The sequence below is a fragment of the Lingula anatina genome, chromosome 1, assembly GCF_051362555.1.
Source record: "Lingula anatina isolate TDL-2025a chromosome 1, LinAna3.0, whole genome shotgun sequence".
NCBI lineage: Eukaryota > Metazoa > Brachiopoda > Lingulata > Lingulida > Lingulidae > Lingula > Lingula anatina.
Genome location: NC_141767.1, coordinates 2,685,520 through 2,709,379, shown reverse-complemented (window position 1 = coordinate 2,709,379; position 23,860 = coordinate 2,685,520). Strand labels below are relative to the sequence as shown.

The 23,860-nt window shown below is 34.6% G+C and overlaps 1 protein-coding gene across 4 annotated transcripts; it reads left to right on the top strand.

The window, feature by feature from the left end:
* Nucleotides 1-119: 119 nt before the first annotated feature.
* LOC106178536 (transmembrane protein 65) lies at nt 120-21,888 on the top strand. Of its 4 annotated transcripts, XR_001239964.2 has the most exons (9): nt 120-409; nt 2,819-2,866; nt 9,047-9,088; nt 9,377-9,444; nt 10,083-10,137; nt 12,651-12,693; nt 13,157-13,262; nt 16,958-17,531; nt 18,586-18,745. XR_001239964.2 is itself a non-coding variant. In XM_013561749.2 (8 exons), exons 1-8 carry the CDS (start codon nt 154-156, stop codon nt 18,739-18,741), a joined length of 774 nt encoding a protein of 257 aa, XP_013417203.2. In that variant the 5' UTR covers nt 122-153; the 3' UTR covers nt 18,742-21,888. The 4 variants fall into 4 exon arrangements, 3 of the variants coding, with proteins under 3 accessions (XP_013417203.2, XP_013417205.2, XP_013417207.2); XM_013561749.2 differs by lacking the exon at nt 16,958-17,531 and having other exon boundaries at nt 122-409; nt 18,586-21,888; XM_013561751.2 differs by lacking the exons at nt 2,819-2,866; nt 16,958-17,531 and adding an exon at nt 3,770-3,784 and having other exon boundaries at nt 123-409; nt 18,586-21,888.
* The last annotated feature ends 1,972 nt before the right edge of the window (nt 21,889-23,860 follow it).

Here is a 23,860-nt window from a genome sequence, read left to right as displayed (position 1 = left end):
TAAGGTAATGATAAACATGAAACAGAGACTTGCTGGAGTTGTGGTCTTCGGTTTTGCAACCAAAATTTTGTCCTGTTTAATTTGGGGCACATTTGAGCTTACGGGTCTCTATACCGGAAGTTCACAATTTGACATAATTTTCGAGCTTCCAAGATGGCCAGCAGGGCAGCGAAAGTCGCCTCTCGGACATTAAATTATGTACACACGAAAAAATGTAGATCGCACACTTTTCACAGCGGTTTATTACTGAGAAACATATGTCCGGTTAGCTCACAGAATTTACGCCGCGTCCACTGGGACGTAAGGACGACGGCTGGAGCGAAAGATTTCATCTACACGCTTGACAACGAGGAGCGAGAGCAGCTGCTGCTTGAACTCCAGAGGTTTGAAGAGGCCAGGAAAAGTCCAGGTATGATAATAACGATGACAAGCTTACATGTCAAGTGGTAGATCAGTTTCTTTTCATGTTCCGAGGGTCTGAGAGAGAGACCGCAATTTTGCATCTATATTTTATTTATATTTAACTGTGATCCGTATCAATACATTCGATCGAATTTCTCAGTAGAGTTCAAATGGGGACATTCCAAATGGTGTGGAACTCTTTGCGCTCCAAAGCATTTAATCTTTTAAATGTTTTTCCTCACCTTAATTTCTAAGGAAAAATCCATGATTTCAGACTCAAGTGAGAATTAAAAAAAAAAAAAAACTGCTCATCATTACACTATTGTACAGTGTTGTCGGCTCCACCAACAATTGATATTCATTAATACTGTCATAGGTAGCAGTTGAAGCCATCTCGTGTGTGTTATTGTATCGGCATCCATTCTGGCTCTTGCTCAATAAATGCAAGATAATGAAAATAGGCGTGTTTACAGGAAACCTAGACTTCAATACTTATTATCAGCACATATTTATTATTTCTTTGAAGTCGATGCTCAAAATTTGTCTCATTCGCCATAACTTCAAGGAAGTCAGAAATCAGCATCTAAACCACATTTCCATATCTAGCACTTTTATTTTATTTTCAGCAGTCGTGTGCCTAAAATGGGAAAATGCCATCACCTCCTATCTTCACATTAACACTTGGTAGAAGATCAGCAGTATATACTGCAGACTACATATAACTGTTTGCCTTTTAACTTGAATTATTATTTATCTCCTTCAAGAATTATAGTATGATTCTTTTTCTTTATAAAGAGCTGAAATTTTAGAATGGAGGATTGGTATTTAGCTACCTTATCTTATATTCTCCAGTATGTACCATATAATAGATACGCTAGATAAGTTAGTACCGTCCTTGAAAGCTATGGTTGGCAGTTCGCACTTGTCTATAAGTCTTTTCACTTTTTTTGTGAAAAGTAAAAAGAAATGATAGCTGTATTCTTAAAGAAGGTCTTATAATGAGGGATAATGAATCTATAACTTTTAAAGTAAATAGTTTATACCAGGTACCCTTCCCCTGAAATATTATACAGAAATATGATTATAATGTTTGTAAACAAAATTGTATGGTGATGACTAGTTAAAAAAGGAAAGCAAAGGTCTCTATTAAAATGTTATCTTTTTTTCCTGTATTCCTTTTATTTGTTTAAAACCTACATTTTGGCCATTTTTTTCTTTTTCGGTATATATTCAAACACATTCAAATTTGCCATTCTGCCTCTGATAGATGATATTTGCTAACTTCATTATTATTGAAATCCTATTCCCCAACGTGAGAGGTCAGGGGCACCTGGTTCCACCGCCCACTGACCAGTGCGTTTATTAAATTGGTGGTCATGACCTTTCACAAACCAAGCTCCAGCTCCCCAATTACATGCAGCTCAGTTCATCTAAATGGAAATTGTTCACAAATGGCAATCGCTAAAGTTTATTGAACTGAACTCCTTTGCATGAATTTCTCTGTATTTGTGTACATGTTTGCCTATCAGAATATATACAACAAACCATGTCCTGATAGCCTTGATAGTCTACCAGATGCATAACCTGTTTACTGAAACATTGCCTCATTTTCTGGGTAACATGTAGCCCTAGTAAACAGGTGTTGAGAAGTTTATTTCAGTAAAGTAAACACTATGTCCACAGGTGCTGTTGTTGCAGTTCAAAGGCAGGAAACAGTAAGAAAGTGTATCAATATTTAACTTGTTTCTTGGAAAATTTAGATATTTGAATCTGAAGACCAGCACAGATCTCTGTGATGATACTAACTTACCTGTGGTTTATAGGTAAACACTGTTACCAAATGATATATGTTGACATTAATATTCTTCTGGTCTGCAGCTTTGAGGGCTTAGCACAACACTCATCAGATTAAACACACACACAAATATTTTCAATATTTCAACAGATTGGGATATTTTTGTTGTTAATCCTCTTTTTGCACAGGACTGTTTTGTTATGGTACATGTGACTGAATATATTTATAGCAGCGAAATAGGTTGCCTTCATATAAAATACATGGAGGTATTGAAATACATGGAGGTATTGGAATTAATGAATATTATAAAGTATAGGCTGTAAAATTTTACGAACCACTTTAAAGCTAATAAATGTAACATGACAGTTTTTTCTAACATGTTTATTACTGATGGTCAAGTGACTTTTTAAACAACTCTGGGCCTACAGAGACCAAATTCATCATGTAATTCATTTTGTTTTTTTTATACTTTTAATATAAAATGCCCTTTTTGCATGAATATTGAGTTCTACTAAATGTAATTTCTAAAAACAGGACAATTGAGAATAGAAGTAGGGTACTAGTAGTGATGGCTGTATTGAAATTTCACTGTCTGGCAGCTTCAGTTGATTTTTGTTGCAGGTGAAAGATATTCAGTTCCTAAGAAGACAAAAACTACAGAAGTCTATGGTATACCTGTCTAAAATGTGACGTTTCTTATGCATGTTGCCTGCTAGTTTTAGTTTTTGATTAAACTGCTTCTCGTTGTGTTCTGTTAGATATTATTTGTATGTTTTGTTGGTTATTGTCTTATCGATTCCTCAGAAAGAATACTAAAATACATTTTCTTTTCACATCAAAGTAGCATCAATCATGTGCTTAAGCCTTTAGAAAAAAAATTTCGGTGTGTTGATCTGAGGATCTATAAGTGAAGGTTTCTGAGAGCTGCATGCACATTATGTGAGTAAACATGCTGTAATAGCTGTATCCACAGCTGTCTCACATACTGTACTGGTTAGCTTAACACCTCAATTAACCAATGAGTAACAATTTCCAATCAAACCATGATTTTGACTCCCGAGTTGGTGTCCCCCAGCCAATCAGATGTAAGATCATTGATGATTTGTTTTACCACATGATCAATAGTTCTCTGCAACCAGAACATCGCGTCTAATTCGTTATAAAAGCATTGGTTGGGACAAGAGTCATGACAAGTGCAGTTGAGCGTCAGATTAACTAGTGCACTGATCACAGCTACAAGAGGTAAATTACATGAGGGCACAGTGTCAGTGATGTCACATCATCTAATGAGGCAATGAGCAAAATTTCAATATATCATTTAGCACATATTATGAGGTTTTTCTTTCAGAAGAAATGAACTGATTGAGGTGCATTAAGCTCTCCTATGTGCAGCTGAGTTGAGCGTAGGAAAACTTGAGTGTACTGTGTGGCACCTTTATTCTGATAGTCCAAATAAAATTTCCTATTTTTTTAAACCTTGTTTTCTCTTTTAAGGCAACTTTAATGTAGCATGGAGTCTTAGTACCCATTTATATAAGTGCATTAATCAGTGATTTATCTTTTATTTTCAAGATAATACTTACAATGGTAAGCACACTATAGTGTACTTAGAATTGACCCATTGTGGATTATTTTGTAGTAACAGGTTTTAGAAAAGAGATTCTAATGTACTGAAAATTTTGGAAATTACTAATAGTAGAGAATATGCTAACATGCACTTCATCTTAAACATTTTTAAAGAAAACAAAAAGTTTGAAACCTTTTGCTAAACTGTTTTTACTATTTTTGTAAAGGTTTTGACATCGGTCACATACCATATGATTTTTATCTTTGTCTGATAAATTTATTTTGAAACTTAGATGAAATGAGGCTTATGGAATATATGAACGTGTTCAGATAAACACATCATACTAGCTGGATCCACCCAACTCTACGGGGGATTCTCCATAAAGTGCATTCAGTATAGTCGGCTTAACTGTTTAACACACCCTAAGTGAAAGAGCTTTGGTGAGCTGATCATGCAAGATAGTTATTCCTCCCTTGCTGGTCAAGGAGGTGTGTCAGACAATTAAGCTGATTATAGTGACTATACTTATGGACTATTCAGAACAGATGATCTGCCAACTAAATATGGCTGACCAAACTTCAAAGTAGCGCCACTTAATCCTCTGTTGGTCTCCCCGCCTTCACACGCCATTAAACGGGTAAGATATCAGCTCCGAGGTTTAATTGCAATGTCCCTGCAGCGATGGCATTTGTGGAGGCGGGGAGGCCATCATGGAGTTAGTCAGTGTTTCTTTTAGGTGAGTCAGCCATATTTAGTCTGCGGATCTGTTAGTCCCCGGATCAACTTGTTCTGAATGGCCTCTGAAGCAAGAATCCCAACAGAGTTGAATCGATCTAGCAAGTATGATGGGTTTATCTGAGATGAGAAAAGTTGAAATTTTGCTGGATAATAATGCAAATTACTTGGATATTGCTTCAGTGATTATTGTACCACCAGCGTTAGCGCTGGCGGTACACATGGTTTCGGTCCCGTCCGGATCGTTCCGCCGGCTCCGCCGGACGGCTACCGTTACCGCTTCTCCTCCTACACGGTAAGGGCCCCCGTACCCATCTCATGGATTTAGGTCACCTATAATCTCAACTCGTTCCACGTAAAATTTGGGCTTTGTCGGTATTGGGGTCTGGGTGTGGCACTCATTACAATGCACCCTTGTCTAAAAATGGCAAAATTAAATGCTAATTATCTACCCTATGGAAGGAGTTATGGGAAAAATTTCTATAGATGGCTTTCCAAAAGTCATATGTGTAGATTTTAAATATACCCTTGGATTTGACCTTTGACCTTTACTTCAAGGTCAAATGGGCCAAAATTTTCAAAAAAATGAAATTTTTTACGAAAAAAAATTTTTTTGCCCTGTTATTCAGACACTACACAGACTTAACCAATAATATTATAGGAAAGTGTTACCCTTCAGGTCATCTTTCATCTCCATGAATTTGGGGTCAATCGGTACATTTTCACGGGAGTAGCGGCCATAAGATACCGAAACTGAAAACTGTCTCTAATTCGGGAACCGTTAATGCTAGAGACCCATTCTTTTTTGCATTTTGTAGAGCATGTAAAGCCCAACACTGGAGGTGGTCTCGGTTTTTTTGTATTCCATACGGTTTTCGAGTTACGCTGTATCAAAAAGTACATATTGGTGGTAAAAGCAAAATGTGCAGTACGGTAATGGATAATAAATTTTGAACTCTGGAAAAATAAAACATAAGGCTTGGCAAAGCAGACAACTTGTGTTCAAAAATGACATTATTTCATCAAATTTGAACTTCTGAAACTTCAGAGCACCTCCTATTTCAAGAATTTTGACCAAAATGACATTTTCTTTATTTTAATTAATTTTTTCTGTACGAAATTTAAGGCACATTATGGTAACTCCAAAATTATAACATTTAGTCCCTTATATCTTCAAAACTGGCAGAGATAGGTCCATAGTTACTTTTGAAGTTGAATAGGAAGTCATATACTGGCAATCTTACTGTGACCTTGAAATTGACCTTTGACCTACTTTTCACCATGAACTGAACTTTGCAAATTTTGCTTCCCTTTTATCTCCAAAACTGGCAGAGATAGGTCCGTAGTTACTATTGAACTTGAATAGGAAGTCATATACTGGCAATCTAAATGTGATCTTAAAATTGACCTTTGACCTACTTTTCACCATGAACTGAACTAAGCAAATTTTGCTTTCCTTTTATCTCCAAAACTGGCAGAGATAGGTCTGTAGTTACTATTGAACTTGAATAGGAAGTTATATACTGGCAATCTAAATGTGACCTTGAAATTGACCTTTGACCTACTTTTCACCATGAATTGAACTAAGCAAATTTTGCTTTCCTTTTATCTCCAAAACTGGCAGAGATAGGTCCGTAGTTACTATTGAACTTGAATAGGTAGTCATATACTGGCAATCTATATGTGTCCTTAAAATTGACCTTTGACCTACTTTTCACCATGAATTGAACTTTGCAAATTTTGCTTTCCTTTTATCTCCAAAACTGGCAGAGATAGGTCCGTAGTTACTATTGAACTTGAATAGGAAGTCATATACTGGCAATCTATATGTGACCTTAAAATTGACCTTTGACCTTCTTTTCACCATGAACTGAATTTTGCAAATTTTGTTTTTCTTTTATCTCCAAAACTGGCTGAGATAGGTCCGTAGTTACTATTGAACTTGAATAGAAAGTCATATACTGGCAATCTAAATGTGACCTTGAAATTGACCTTTGACCTACTTTTCACCATGAATTGAACTTTGCAAATTTTGCTTTCCTTTTATCTCCAAAACTGGCAGAGATAGGTCCGTAGTTACTATTGAACTTGAATAGGAAGTCATATACTGGCAATCTATATGTGACCTTAAAATTGACCTTTGACCTACTTTTCACCATGAATTGAACTTTGCAAATTTTGCTTTCCTTTTATCTCCAAAACTGGCAGAGATAGGTCCGTAGTTACTATTGAACTTGAATAGGAAGTCATATACTGGCAATCTATATGTGACCTTAAAATTGACCTTTGACCTTCTTTTCACCATGAACTGAATTTTGCAAATTTTGTTTTTCTTTTATCTCCAAAACTGGCTGAGATAGGTCCGTAGTTACTATTGAACTTGAATAGAAAGTCATATACTGGCAATCTAAATGTGACCTTGAAATTGACCTTTGACCTACTTTTCACCATGAATTGAACTTTGCAAATTTTGCTTTCCTTTTATCTCCAAAACTGGCAGAGATAGGTCCGTAGTTACTATTGAACTTGAATAGGAAGTCATATACTGGCAATCTATATGTGACCTTAAAATTGACCTTTGACCTACTTTTCACCATGAATTGAACTTTGCAAATTTTGCTTTCCTTTTATCTCCAAAACTGGCAGAGATAGGTCCGTAGTTACTATTGAACTTGAATAGGAAAACATATACTGGCAATCTATATGTGACCTTAAAATTGACCTTTGACCTACTTTTCACCATGAACTGAACTTTGCAAATTTTTCTTCCCTTTTATCTCCAAAACTGGCAGAGATAGGTCCGTAGTTACTATTGAACTTGAATAGGAAGTCATATACTGGCAATCTAAATGTGACCTTAAAATTGACCTTTGACCTACTTTACACCATGAACTGAATTTTGCAAATTTTGCTTTTCTTTTATCTCCAAAACTGGCTGAGATAGGTCCGTAGTTACTATTGAACTTGAATAGGAAGTCATATACTGGCAATCTAAATGTGACCTTTAAATTGACCTTTGACCTACTTTTCACCATGAACTGAACTTTGCAAATTTTGCTTTCCTTTTATCTCCAAAACTGGCAGAGATAGGTCCATAGTTACTCTTGAACTTGAATAGGAAGTCATATACTGGCAATTTACTGTGACCTTGAAATTGACCCTTGACCTATCTTACGAAGAACTTAAATTTGATTGTACCATATATATTTTTTGCAAAAGTTTAAAAATTCTTGGTGATTGCATTTTTACAGCTTGTCAAGCACAAAACTGGTGGCTGTGTCCCTTATTTTGTGTATGTGGGGGTCTATACGAATGCGCTTCCTCCAGCTGGTGGTACAATATTCGGAGGCGGTATCGCCTCTCTGATCCTCTAGTTAAATTTGAGGCATTGGTATGCATAAAAGTGAGGGTGATATTTCTACTTTTATCTATAAAATTTTTGGATTGAGTTTTTATGAATTGATGGATTGCTGTTTTACAGAAAATGCACCCATAACAAATAACAATTCAAAGGAAAATGTGGACACATTTTATTGATTTTACATTTGAAAAGCACTTACTAGGTAGTTAACTATGTGTGGGTATTTGCACTACATTTAATTCATGGTGATTTCCCTAAATCATGATGTGTGATGTGTGTTGTTTGACTGTTTTTATCATTGGGCTGCTCTAAAATTGTTATAACATTCAACCCTAATATGGTGCCAGCAGAATCTTAGGATATCAAATAACCAAAGAGTTTTACATTGTCAAACTGTGAAATGAATGCTAACTTAAGGGTACAGATCAGTTTTTTTTTCAACTGCCAACTATAGTGCGGCTTTAGGTGCCTAAGAAAAAGAACGGATATATTTAATATATTTCAATATTTATATTTAATCAATGGGAACTGTCAGAGTAAATACCAGAGATGGAATGCTCTAGTAACAGCTAGTGGTCAGTGTTTAATACCTTGCTTTAGTAGAGATTAGACTATGTAACAGACAACCTAACACACACATATATACTCAAGTCAAATCCCAAACCAACAAAACTGTGAGATGGCATTCAAAACTTGTCTGAGAAAAGTCCTTGTCGTTGTTTAATTACTGTTCTATGTAAAATGTCCAGAAAAAATTGAGTTGGTCTTTCATATTTTTGTCATATTCAAGTGCTTTTCTCATACTGATTTATGATATACAATGTTATATTTTTTATCAGATCTGAACATTTACACCAGATATTTACCTTGTGTAAATGTTACAAAATAAATAAAAGAAACATTTTTGGAGCAGCCCAAAACAATGAGGCCCATCAGGCCATTGTGGCGTGTGTCAGCTAATAGCATCTAGCCTACTTATACTTGACATTTATTTGGGAACTACAGTCAATTCAAGCTTATCAGTAGAATGTAATGTTCTATTTATAATAAAATAAACTAGATATCAATATTTTGAAGATTTTTTACATAAAGTTATAGTGCTACAGATTGTTTTTTATTTAACAAAGTCAATAATCATCACATATTATGTGCAAATTGTGAAATAGTTTCACCTGCATCATTCCAGAGTCAGCATCACCTGTGCCCTCTTGGAGTCAGTTAAGAAAAGGTGAGAATTTTTATTAAGTGTTTAAATAAAGTCCTTTACTACTTTTTTATTTCAAATTTTAGAGCAGATTTAATGTTATTGTATATTAAAAGATGTGCATCTTTGATCAGTTGAAAACTAATATCATTTATCTGATAAATGTGCTCTTTGGTAAGATAGAGTTGTGTTTTAATTGTGAAAATTAAAATCTCTCTGTTGCTCTATGTTGCAATGGTTTTTGTGGATTTATCATTTTGAATAAAAATGTCTATTTATTTATTTAAAAATATCTTCATTTTTCTCTTCCAGTTGCCCTTTACAACGGATTGCCATTTATAGGTTTTGGAATTTTAGACAATGTTATAATGATTACAGCAGTAAGTATTGGTGTGAGCTGTTACATGTGGGCAGGTGGAAACAGTCCAGTGTTTCATGTGCTCTTACATAATCTTCTCTCTCTCACATGGAGTGGCCCAATGTATTGTACTAGCTGTAACTGCCCATTACTGACGTCTCACCTGTATATGTTTTAACTTCAACTTTTCACAGATAACCACATTATTGTGTAGTGCTGGTTTAGGTTATATGGTGCACTGCCATGTTGGTCAGGTTTTTCTGATATGAGAGTTTGTACTCATTTAATATGTGTAGTTACAGTGCAAATTACATGACTTGCTTCCTTTGTGTAATATGGATAATTATTCATGATCACTATCATATCTGGCCAGCATATCTGTGTCGTTACTGTTTAACCAACTTGAAGTGATCTTTGGTGCAGTGTTTTACTGTTAACCTGAGTGTGCATGATTCATTGATTGTTTTAGATAAATGTATTTCAAACTTATCGAATTTTACAAAATTTGCAGGATGCCCTTTAAATAAGTGAGACCTGTTTTTTCTTTTTACACGACCCCATCTTTTCTCAAAGAATTTTCACAGATTGCATGCCCAGCTTCTCTATCCTAATGGCATATGCTCAATGTTGATTTTGCTGAAGTTTTGTTTTTGGTTTCAGGGTGAATACATTGATGCTACATTTGGAGCCATGCTGGGTATATCAACTATGGCAGGTAAGAATGGGATGTGAAAACTCATCACTTGTGAAATTTATAATGTTACAATGAATTTAACTAATATTTATACCTGTTGAGCTTATTCCATGGTGTAAGACTTCAGCAAGTGGCCAGATAAAACTGATTCTAGCTGACTTTGCCAGTACTAGTACATTAAGTTGTGCAAATGGACTCTAGCTACAGATTAACCCAAGCTTTTAGTGCAAGGTCATTTTTTTTTTTCAAAGTAACCAGTTCCATTTACCATATTAGGTAACAACGCGATGCATTACCCCTGTGCATTTATTATCCAATCAGATTCAACTTTGATGCTCAAAGGGATGAGGTTCTTCTTCCTTTTGGTTAACTTCTTTTTTAGATGGGTAAAGGGGTTTAGAAAGTGGCTGGTTTTATTTGAATAAATGGTCAGAAATGGGGGATATGCCATTCTCTTCATTGAATTTTGATGCGCAGTAAAGAACCACAGCTTCAGCTTGCTGTCTGATCAGCTAATTGACTAATCACTCACCAGGACTGTCTTATGTCATTCACTGCCACAGGTACTTCACCTGCTGGCACTGCTGATCAACACAATTCCATTAACAGTTACTATGAAAGTGTGCACACTGCTGGCTTTCTATTTCACTTCTAGAGAAGTAAGGTGTTTTAGGCCCTTTGATCACATATTTGAAAGCATTTCACACATATTGATTAGGACAAAAATTATCCAACAGTGAATCCAATTCATCAGATTAAGTGTTGTGGTCATCTTGGCCAGTATGCAGTCCTGGTCAAGTTAGGTATGCGGGATATATAGTGATAGGATTTTTATAGTACAATAACACCCAGGCTGGGAATTCAACTGGAACTAATGTGCAAGGTGTCTTGACCTACTGATCTCTGGGTGGGAGAAGAGAAAACTGATTTTAGAAAATTTAAGGCTTCATTCACATGCAATGTCTATTTTCTAAATTCTGTTTTCTATTCGCAGTATGTCTTATGATCACGGTCTGTGCCCTGAATATCCCGCGGCGTAATTACTGGCAGCACGAGCCAGTTACTATAAGTTACTATAAGTAACTGGCTTGCGCTGCCAGTAATTACGCGTCGGGATATTCAGGGCACAGACCGTGATCATAAGATAGCGCGAATAGAAAATAGATTTTTAGAAAACAGACATTCCATGTGAACGAAGCCTAAGGCTATTCTGTATTTGATTTGGCTTGTATTGTGGATAAGTCTATGAAGAAGATGAATAGAAATTAAGGTTCTTTCTTTTCTGGTCATCACTGGCTTGTTTGCTGCATTTAGTGAGAGGAATAGTATACGTTCTTGTTAAATTTTACAAAATAAGTATGTTGGCCAAATCTTAATAATGAGTCACTTGGAAGTCTAGAAATGAAAAGAACCTAGTCAGTGGCCGAGAACAGAATTCTGAATATACCCTCATGTACTCTTGTGTATCTGTGTACCAATGTACATACCAACACACACACACACCCTCATTCAGTTATCATCAGAATCACTGATTCGTATCACCTCTTTCTGCAGCAGACGAAATCATGATGGATGGTTGATAATTTTACACTTTACACAGTTCTTACTTTGAACAGGCGACAACTTGATCATAAATGATTTTAGGAATGTTTTATTTTGCTAAATAACTGACACAAAGTCTCACATTTGACATTTGGAATGAAGTGCTGCTTTGGCATATTTAGATAGCAATTTTAGTGCCATATATATCATCTCCATTAAATCACCTGCCCAGTGTAGAGATGGGATTTTGTTTCATTGAAGTTTGTTGGATGTTGGTTATAATGGTTTTGGCTGTGACATATTATGTGAGATATGACCTACATTTATTGTGTTTGGGACATGGGGGCAGTCATCCCTGCAAACTGGGTCAGTTACCTGTTGCTTGTAGTAGGCATTGAGAAATTAAATAGGAGTTTTTGACCATCATGGTATCTAAATCAAAGTATGAAGATAACCATAGCACCTATTTTATAAATGTCATGCTTGTAGTATTTGGATGTATCATTCGCTCATCCTAATAAACTGATATGAAGAAGTTAAGTTTTTCCCCTCCTTATATTTATACTGTGTTCATACTTCAAGCCAGTATTTAAGAACACATTAGCAACATTTTTTCATAATTCCCTAGTGATTTCTCTTTTTCACAAGTGCATATTTAAGTAGTCAGATGCATGCATTCAAAGCACTCATATCATTGGCATTTTCAACCTTAAAAGATGAAGTAACTTATAACAAACCAGCCATGTATAATAACAGGGTATTCATAGAAACCAGTGTCAGATTGGGTTTTGACTTTCTTATAAATCATGATTGATTAGTTCCCTTGGCATTAAGAAAAGCTCATTCTTGAAAATGAATTCAATTCCAAAACTCACAAAGAAATAAAGACAGAAAAAAAAAGAAAAATGGGGATTAGGAAGATATACGCTTTGATCTCAGTCCACCTTTCTACAATTTGCAAAAGACTATTTGTGATTTCATTTCTGCTTCAGCTGCTGCATTAGGTAATATGGTCTCAGATGTAGCTGGAGTTGGGTAAGTTACAGCTGAATGGTTAAGTATGCATCTTTATTTTGAAGAAATTATCTTCATATCAAAGTTCCTTTGTGTACAGTGTGCAATACACCAGTAGGTTTCTCAAAAGGATGAATGATGGAGTCTTTTCAAACTTAAATAAAACTTACATAATTTATTGTAAAGTGGATTTCACATCCTGATACATACTCAGATTTTGATTAAAATAAAGATGTGGTGAGAAAGAAGTCTTAGGCTCTATTCCCATAGATTTTAGATCGATCTATCCCCGCGGGGAGTCTCACTAGATTACTTTCAGATAATCCGACTTAAATGTCCGTCCCGTCGATTTAATCTATGGAAATGGGGTGTTAATCTTACGACACTGGATTCAGATTATTTTTCAAATAGAGAATACTAATTAAAAACTGGCCTAGCCTTCTCTCTTTTAAAATATATAGAGAATTTTTCCTTTTCCTTTCAGAACTGCAGGAATAGTGGAAAATGCTGTCAGTAAATTAGGTGTGAAGCCACCAAATATCACTCCATCTCAAGCGGACCACAGGTCTACAAGGATAGCCTCAGCTTTGGTAAGATACAGCACTAGGACAGTTGTAGAAATATAGTGTTTAAGGTGATAACCCTAACAGGTGAACTGTTTCTTCCATCATTGACTGGCATGTTTCATTTTTCATGATTATTACTGTGACTTGAACCCATTGCCAGGGTAAATACACTTTAAGGCCAAAGGTGTATGCTATTAGCAGGTCATGAAGAAAACCTGCATATTACCTTATTTGACAGCTTCACTGGTGGAATGGGCAATTCTGTACAATTTTCTCAACTCTGCTACATTTATGTGGCTGTTATTACTGAGTTTTTTGAAAGGTTTAAGGTCAAGTTTCATGAATAGTGTATACAGGGCATTCCACAAAAAAGTGAACATGTGACCCATGCATTTTGTGAAATGTTTCCACAAATATGACTTGCTCTGTTATTTTCCCCATTTCATACTATAGTATCCTACAGAATATAAAGGAATCCACAGTAATTAAAAAGTGATATAAAACAGCTATGCAAATACTACACAAAAAGTATGTGTCACTGGCGCTCGCTTTTTATGTTTAATGACCAATATATAGTAAATCAAGCATGCCATCTTACAATTACCAGGTCACTATGCCAGCGATTAACTATTATTAACTGGGTTTCAGGTTTGTTTACATTATATTTATTCCAGTTAATATATAAGTAGCTCCCATCAACATGCTGCGTAGATATTAGGCATATACTGGGGGTGCTATGTTTACGGATATTCCAGGAAGTTATAATAGGACCAAGGTGGTGAAACATCTTTTAGTTTTTATGTACAGACACAGATGTGTCTGTACATATTGCCATCACCTGCGTCTGTCGTCGCCGATGGCGATGCCGATGGCGATGCCGATGACGATGCCGATGGCGATGCCGGCGCCGTGCACTTTCCTTGTAAACACGATAAGTGGAGGGCAGTTTTACTTTTTGGCTTTATATTTACAGAGCTGATGAATATTCATAAAACGCAGGTCAAGTTCGAAAATCAGCATGATCGGGCCATTATTGTAGAAGTTATGCTGTTTTTTCACTTTTCAGCATATTTTTCACATTTCCTCAGATTCAATTCTTAGGCATGTTAACAGTCTCATTATTAAACTAATAAGATACGTAAAAGTTTTTGTTTGACATTTCCTGCATCTTTACAACATTGTTAGTTGATTTTGTAAAAGTGATGGTAAACTTGTTATCGTGTATTGTGTAATAAAGTTTCAAAAATGGAAATAAACTCATATCATTGCAGTTTGTCAGATTCAATCATTCACTATGTTCAGAATCTCAGAATGGAAGAAATTGGACATTTAACACTGCTCTATTGATATTTTTCCCATCTCATCAATTTTCTTAGTTGATCATATAAAAATGGCAGTAAACTGTTAATTTTGTTTTATGTTAAAAATTGTTAAAAATGGAAAAAAAAACATTTTAGAACAGTGCTGTCTTGTTTACATTTTGGCATTTTCAAGTTGTGACTTTGAAGTTCCATGGGCCTGAAGACCTTTGCTAGTCAAATTTTCTGAATATCCATGATACTAGTATTTTATTATTAAAAATTGATGGTCATTATGATGTTAAACATTATGTAATATTGCATCAAAATTTGAAAAAAAAACTATTTTGGGCACTGCTCCCATGATGACCATTTAAGAAAAACCATGTCACTTACTGTTCTCAAACAGTACAGTAAATATATATAGATGTGTCTGTACATATTGCCATCACCTGCGTCTGTCGTCCCCGTCATCGCCGGTGCCGGCGCCGTGCACTTTCATTGTAAACACGATAAGTGGAAGGCAGTTTTACTTTTTGGCTTTATATTTACAGAGCTGATGAATATTCATAAAACGCAGGTCAAGTTTGAAAATCAGCATGATCGGGCCATTATTGTAGAAGTTATGCTTTATTTTTCACTTTTCAGCATATATGCAACACTGTAAACACTTTCCAAGGAAAACCATAGGCCTGTTGTCATGAAACTCACAGGAGTAATCTATCTTACTAAAACGCAGGTCAAGTTAGAAAATCGGCATGATCAGTCCACTATTTTAGTAGTTATGCTTTTTTTTCACTTATCAGCATATATGCAACACTGTAAACACAATATAAGAAAAACAGATAGGCCAATTGTCATTAAACTCACAGGAGTGGTCAATAGGCCAATTGTCATTAAACTCACAGGAGTGGTCAATCCTGCTAAAACACAGGTTGAGTTAAAAGATCAGCATAATCGGGCCATTATTTTAGAAGTTATGTTGTTTTTTCACATTTCCTCAGATTCAATTCTTAGGCATGTTAACAGTTTCATTGTTTAATTAATAAGATATTAAAAGTGTTTGTTTGACATTCCCTGCATCTTTACAACATTGTTAGTTGATTTTGTAAAAATGATGGTTAAATTGTTATCGTGTATTGTGTAATAAAGTTTCAAAAATGGAAATAAATTCAATCATTCACTATGTTCAGAATCTCAGAATGGAAGAAATTGGACATTTAACACTGCTCTATTGATATTTTTCCCATCTGATCAATTTTTTTAGTTGATTATATAAAAATAGCAGTAAACTGTTAATTTTGTTTTATGTTTAAAAATGTTAAAAATGGAAAAAAAGCGTTTCAGAACAGTGCTGTCTTGTTTACATTTTGGCATTTTCAAGTTGTGACTTTTAAGTTCCATGGGCCTAATATTTTATAATTAAAAATTGATGGTCATTATGCTGTTAACCATTATGTAATATTGCATCAGAATAGAAGAAAACACAATTTTGGGTGCTGCTGCCATGATGACCATTATGGGAAAACCATGTTACTTATGATTGCCAAACTTTCAAAAAAGAAATACAGGACTAAAATGCAGCTGGAGTTGGAAAAGCAGTCTAATTGACTTCTTTTTCTGGAAGTTATACATTTTCAAAGTGTGAACTTGAACTCCCATGGGCCTTATGCTTGTTACACATTTTACTTACATTGGTATTACCTGTTAAGCACAATTAAAATTTGATGTTGAATTTGCAGTTTAACATAATGTACTTTTGCATCAGAATTGACAGTAGCCTATTTTGTTATTTCCTGCTTTTTGTCTGTACATTTGACAGCTTTGCTGCCTTGTTATTTTACTGATTTTCCAGGTGATTTCATCAGTGGTCATTTAGTCTCTGATTGCCAACATGGAAGCTCACTGACTGCCCTAGCTCTCCTTAACATGCTAGTTTTAACTTAAGAGATAGCAACATGTAGGTTTTAGTAACGTAGGTTTTGGCGACTGTCTGTGTTGAATGAGAGCCATTAGAAGTGCATTCAAACTATTAGTGGATAGATATTATAAACTAATCTTTTATGGCCTGTATATACCCTCTCTGGTGATAACTAGCAGCAATAACAGGAATGCTCTGGAGAATGAAAACTCTCTATCTACTAGCACATCCTTCTCTCTCCACTGGTTACCTTCTATTTTATATCCATATTTCCATGCACAACTGAAATAGTATCATTTTTAAAGTGATATTTTAAACTAAGTAACCATTTCTGAAAATTTTTTTTAATAACTGAAAATATTCCATAGATTACATTAATGTTGAGCCTTTTACCTTTTGCACATCTGCTGCATTTGACCAGATTCCCTGATATAACAATCTGTGAGCTGTATTTTATTGCACTTTCCTCTCACACACTCTTTCCTCTGTTCTTATTTCAGGGGCGCGCAATAGGGATAGCATTTGGTTGTCTGTTAGGCATGTTTCCACTGTTTTTGTTACATCAGGAGGGAATTTTTATTTCAAAAGACGAGAAGACTGAATCAGAAAACACAGAATCTGAAAAGTCTTAAAAGGACAAAGCAATTACAGCAAAGTTATGGTGCTTTTTGAAATAAACTTGGAAGTCATGTATGCCAACAAATGTATTCTTTGCATGTTCACATGTATATATATATATGCATATAAGTATATATATGAGCATGTGTAAAGAATACACTGTTCTTTGTGAAAAATTCAAAGTTTGGCTTGTTTCAAAAGTAATTTTGCAATTCATAAACCAATACTTTCATAGACTACTATTTGCTCAAGTTCTTGCTCAGCTACTGCGTACACTTGTGCAGGATGGCTGCCTTCTTAAATGTCAGTTTTGGAGATCCTCGGACCTCTGGTAGATGAACAGTATTTGTTCCGTGGAATGTTAATATTATTGTGTTGAAGAGTTTGTATGGCAACACAATCCTGGACATTCTTCTGTTGGACGTCAAGAATGTGATCATCATCATCATCTAGTCAGTGAGTTTCAAATAGTGGACATTGTTGGCATCCCTTAAGATTAGAAGCCTGTTGTGCCACTGCATCGTGGTTTGCCTGCATGAATTGTATTCCTTGAATTTGTGTTTTTTAAGCCTTTTAGTTACCCACATGCTTCCATAGTAGGTATTTGCAGCATTTAAGAACTCATCAGTGCATTATCATTTCAGAAGTTTTTTTTTTTTTCAAGTTTCAGTGACACTGCAAATTTAATTATTTTTTCCAATTTAGTCATGCTTCCATAGCATTCTATAATATGAGAGTACAGTAAGCATGCTGTGATTGTTTAGCTAAGAAAGATGTTTTGTATTTTAAACTAAGTTATGTGTTACTTCATAGTATTAAGTGTTAGTGCTTATTCACTCCATTGTTCTGCATTTGAAGTTTTTTAATTTGCTGTTGCTTAAAGCCCCAATTTTGTGTAAGTTAGTGTTATAATGCTGCTCTACATATTGATTTATAGTTTAAATGTGACAAATTAAATTTCTCTGACACCAAAATTATGAAATATAGTTTGAAAAATTGCATTTAGTCACTACACACTTGCTTAGACTATTTGCAAATATTTTCTGCATTGTAAGACTAAAACAATGAATGTTAGATTAGAATTTTAGAAAGTCCTTTCAGTCATTTAATGTTGTATACTTGTACTGTTTTCTACTTGTCTTGCCAACAACATTCAAGTTTAATGAACCAAAAGCAAAGTATGATATGAATCTCAAACACATTAGACATTTTCTGATACAAGTACGTATATACTGTAATACGATCTTCGCAATGCCTAGGCCCTTTTCCCGTTGAGCAGTACATTCTTCTATATCGCACCATTTTGTGCTACAGGAAGTTTAACTCCCTTTCACAATCAAATCAATCTAATCAAACTAATCAAAATCAATCTGGTTAAGTATTCTAGTTGAGTGTGGCTATAAAGTTGTCAATCTCACAAACTGGTGCAATACAGAAAACTGAACCACTCAATGTGAAAACAGCCGTGGAGTGCATGTGACTTTCTGTCATTTGCTTTGGTTTATTCCAGGGGCGAGCTCTGTGTGTTGTGATTGGGTGTTTCATAGGCATGTTTCCACTCTATTTTTACGATGAGGAGGAGATCCAGCATGCTAAAGAGGAAGTTCTGGGGCGAGAATGTGTCCACCATGACAAAGACAAAGACCAACACCAGCATTCAGAGTAATTTAACATGTGATAGAATTGAATTATAATTTCTTAATTTCACTGGGGCCTGTGTTACAATAAAAGACAAGTTATTGAGCTTAGGAATAAACATAGGCTAACTATACTCCATTGCAACTTAGTCTAAATTTGTTTCAGGAACAACTGTCCTTCAATAACTTAATACATAAATAAGCCATACTCTCTAATTTGTCATAGCAAAATCCCCCCCCCCCCCCAAAAAAAAAAAAAAAAAAAAAAAATTGGCACTCATTTGGATTCCATGTGTAACGTAGGCCACAATTCTTTGGTCATAGTTAAGGCTGATTTGATGTGACTTAAGAGTCTTTGTAAAGCATTGCCCTGTAGCATTAACGCTGCCAGTAAATCTGGGTTAAGGTCTTTTACAATACACAGCTACTCTGAGGTTAAAACATTTATCCTGACATTAGTGGCATTTTAAAGATGAAAGCTCTGAAAAAAATAGGATTGAAATGTTTGGCTGAAAAAATATATATTTATGATGTATTTTGCTCTGATATACTGCTGCTTGAAAAAAGTTCAAGGATTTTGAAATGCAACCAGTGGGAGAAGAGTTTTTATTGTGTAACATAAAGGTGATACAAGGTCTGAGGAAAGAGCTGTCACATTTTTGTGCATATTGTGTTATGCTGTGGTATACTTGAGTTACTATCACCATTTGTAATGTTAAGACTTTGCCTTGTGAACTTTATGATGCAGATCTTTCTTCTCATTCACTCGCACAAACAAAAAAATGAAAAGTTAAACATCGATCATCATTAGTTGAAAATAGCAGATTCCCCATTCAATTGAATGTTAACACAATTGTCTATAATGATCTTTGTTTTATCCTGATGTTTAAAACATCTATTTATCTAGTTGATCCAGTTGAAATTTAAGATAAATTTTGGTGTAATGTTGTACTTAATGTTTTGAAAGCCACGTTATTAGGGTATTGGTAAAGATGTGAAGAAAATAATAATGTTTGTTTGCAAAATAGTGAATTGTGTAAATCCAATAGTGAAATCAGTTTTATGTACCAGCAATGCAAAAAGACAAACCCGACACTAGTGCTTTATATATTGATAGCAAAAGAATGTAGGGATAATGAAATAAACATTCAGTCTACTTTTGACTTGGTATAATTTTTGAAAAAAAATGACTTAAAAGAAGTAGGGCACTTCTATCAATTTGGAGGCACTATTAAATAGAAAGCACTTGCGTGGTCTGTTTCAATTTTATGCGCGGTTATATTATGTGTTTAGATAAAAAGTGGAAACATATACTTATTAACGGACACTTTATTTACTTAAGTCCTTATTAAATATGAAGTGTTAAACCTGCCATACCTTATAATTAATGCACAGACACAATGTGCCTGGGCTTACAGTGATCATCTTACTCCTTGCCCATTATACTGATGATGTGAGAGAGGTGCAACATGTGCTTGGACACCTTATGTCGAAGCAGTCTTAAAATGGCATTTAAACTTCTTACTGCAATTAAATCCCATATTTTAACATTTGCTACAGCAATTTAGTCCCATATTTAAAACATCTCTGACTTAGTTGTTTCCAAACATTCCACTATCTCAAGATTCAGAATTTTCAGTTACACACAGTGTCCAACTTGTCTTAACAAAAACTCAGACTTAAAAAAAATTCTTTAAAAAAATTTTATATATCCGTTTATGTACATGTTTTGTGCAGCTATGTGAAGAATACCTGTAGATCAAATTTGAGTATTGTCTGCTTCCTTTAAAAACTTGCTATTGCCCTGCATTTCATTTATTGTCTGTACATTGTCAGCTTTGCTGGATAATTTTGTTGAATAATAGGGTGGTTTTGGATGAAAGCTGGAATAATGATAATAACAGTTTTAGCAAATAAATTCATTATTTGGAGAATTTTTTCTCAGAAACACAAGATATTGACTTGCTTTTTAGCATGGTATCTCTTTTTTTGTGAACTTTATCCTTTGATTTGGAATATACAAATTTTCAATGATATTTAACCACAAATACCTCCTTTTTGTTAAAATTCATTGTCTGGTTATTTTTTGTTAGTCACTCAATTTTTGTTTGTTGTTGAAAATATCTTTGCATATATTGTTATACAGCTCCATCACAAGGTTTGTGACTAGGCTGAAATGGTCTTATGTTACTAGTCTTTTAATGTTTTGTACATTGTTTTAGATATATTCAGTCATACGGCTCACTGGCATTGCAGTCTATTATTTTAGAATCTGTGGCTTTTGTGTAATTATCTGGGGCACAAGTAAAGGCTGCACTGCGATTTAGAAAAATCAAGTGTATGCACACGTAAATTGTACAGTATATTGTTTCACATATCCATTTACTGAAGAAATTGTAGGAAATATGAAATTTTATTTTATGAACTGTCAAATATATTGATAAATGGTGGTTCATTTTCTGTACAGATTTAACTTGAAATGAAGCCTCATGAAGTGTACAGCATCTTGTACCGGTGAGAAAATTATCAAATTTTAAGATTTTTTTTTTCAATAATAACATATTAATCATTAAAACTATGTTGCATTCTTTTAAAAATAGTTAATTTTTGTGCTTAAGAAAGAAGTTTCATCCTAGAATATGAGAATAGGTAAAGAAGTTTAGTCGTCAAAATTATGTGTGTAAATATTATTTAAGTCTTCCAAGAGTTGATTTATTTAAAAAAATTATATAAAGCTACCACAGAGCAATTACACCATTTATAAGTAAAAATTAAATTTTTTCCTGTACAAAGGACTGGATTAAAGTCCTTGATTACAATGATACAATGTTTTAGACCCAAGTGGCCAAAATTGTAATTGTATGTGTTTTTTTTTTTTTTTTTTTTAAATTCAGATAGTATGAGTAGATCAGAGGGTTTCCAATTTAGATATTACAATAGAATCAGGAAGCTAAGATATATCACATTTAAAGAATCTGTAACAATAAGATTTAATCTTAAACTTCGTTTTCTGGCCAAGAATGGTCATTTTGAAAAGCACCCATTTGTAACATATTCTGATGGTTTCTAGTTGCACATTTTGTGGATTATACTGTAATATGTAGTGTTTGAAAAGTATATGGGTGAGTGGAGTTTTTCACAAGGGAAGAATGATATAAAATGTTTATTAAAACCGATGTTTTGTTTGTTCACTTTTTAGTTTCAATGACAAAAAAAAATCCCTAACTTCATTCAGTTTCTTGCCTTGTTTTTTTTTTTTCGGTGTGTGTGTTCAGAATGAGTAGTAGATATATAGTAGATATTAGTATTTCAAAGATGAAAGTTCTGAAATCATCAATTTTTTAAAAATTTTAGATTAATTTGAATCAAAACTAGAGGATCAGAGAGGCGATACCGCCTCTGGATATTGTACCACCAGCTGGAGTAAGCGCATTCTCATGGAAACCCCAACCCCAAAAAATGAACACCACCACCAGTCTTGTGCTTGACAAGCTCTATAAAATGCACTAAACAAGTTCTCAAAATATGCAAAAAAAAAAAAGAAAAACAAGACAGCACTGTTCTGAAATGGGTTTATTTCCATTTTTAACACTTTTTTAACATAAAACAAAATAAACAGTTTACTGCAATTTTTATATGATCAACTAAGAAAATTGATGAGATGGGAAAAATATCAATAGAACAGTGTTAAATGTCCAATTTCCTCCATTCTGAGATTCTGAACATAGTGGATGATTGAATCTGACAAAATGCAATGATATGAGTTTGATTCCATTTTTGACACTTTATTACACAATACACGATAACAAGTTTACCATCATTTTTACATAATCAACTAACAATGTTGTAAAGATGCAGGAAATGTCAAACAAACACTTTTATGTATCTAATTAGTTAAATAATAAGGCTATTAACATGCCTAAGAACTGAATCTGAGGAAATGTGAAAAAACAGCATAACTTCTAAAATAATGGCCTGATTATGCTGATTTTCGAACTCAACCTGCGTTTTAGTAAGATTGACCACTCCTGTGAGTTTAATGACAATCGGCTTATCTGTTTTTCCTATATTGTGTTTACAGTGTTGCATATATGCTGAAAAATGAAAAAATCAGCATAACTACTAAAATAGTGGCCGGATCATGCCGATTTTCGAACTTGTCCTGCATTTTAGTAAGATTGATTACTCCTGTGAGTTTCATGACAACAGGCGGTTTTCCTTTAAATGTGTTTACTGGGTTGTATATATGCTGAAAAGTGAAAAAACAGCATAACTTCTACTATAATGGCCCGATCATGCTGATTTTCGAACTTGACCTGCGTTTTATGAATATTCATCAGCTCTGTAAATATAAAAGCAAAAAATAAAACTGTGTTCCACTTATCGTGTTTACAAGGAAAGTGCACGGCATCGGCATCGGCATCAGCATCGGCATCGGCATCAGCATCGGCATCGCCATCGGCGACGACGGCGACGACAGACGCAGGTGATGGCAATATGTACAGACACATCTGTGTCTGTACATAAAAATCGAACAAACTGTTCAAATCAAGCAGATGTTCAAATTGAGCTGTATTTTCCTAACACTGATCGCTCCTGTGATTTTCTAGACAACAGGCCTATTGGTTTTCCTTGAAATGCGTTATCAGTATTGCATATTTGCTGACAAGAGAGAAAACCTAGGGACAACAGTGGGCAGATCTTTTGAAGATATGAGGGGCAAGAAAATATGCAGAGTTCAGTTTGTGGTGAAAAAGTAGGTCAAAGGTCAATTTCAAGGTCATAGTATATGCCTTCCTATAAAAGTTCAAAATTGGCAAAGAAATGCCCATAGCTACTATTGGAGATATGAAGGCCAGGAAACATGCAAAGTGCAGTTCATCATAAATAGTAGGTCAAAGGTCAATTTCAAGGTCACAGTAAGATTACCAGTATATGACTTCCTATTCAAGTTAAATAGTAACTTTGGACTTATCTCTGCCAGTTTTCGAGATATAAAGATCAGAAAACTTGCAAAGTGCAGTACTGAAAAGTAGGTCAAAGGTCAATAGGGATAGAAAATTTGCAAAGTTCAGTTCATGGTGAAAAGTAGGTCAAAGGTCAATTCCAAGGTCAAATAAGACTGCCAGTATATGACTTCCTATTCAA

What these genes read in the sequence shown, in the direction of transcription:
- LOC106178536 (XM_013561749.2), top strand. Translation starts at nt 154, where the DNA reads ATGGCCAGCAGGGCAGCGAAAGTCGCCTCTCGGACATTAAATTATGTA. An exon ending in GGGTATATCAACTATGGCAG is followed by an intron (nt 10,138 to 12,650) that starts GTAAGAATGGGA and finishes TTTCTGCTTCAG; the next exon opens with CTGCTGCATTAGGTAATATG. An exon ending in CAAGGATAGCCTCAGCTTTG is followed by an intron (nt 13,263 to 18,585) that starts GTAAGATACAGC and finishes GGTTTATTCCAG; the next exon opens with GGGCGAGCTCTGTGTGTTGT.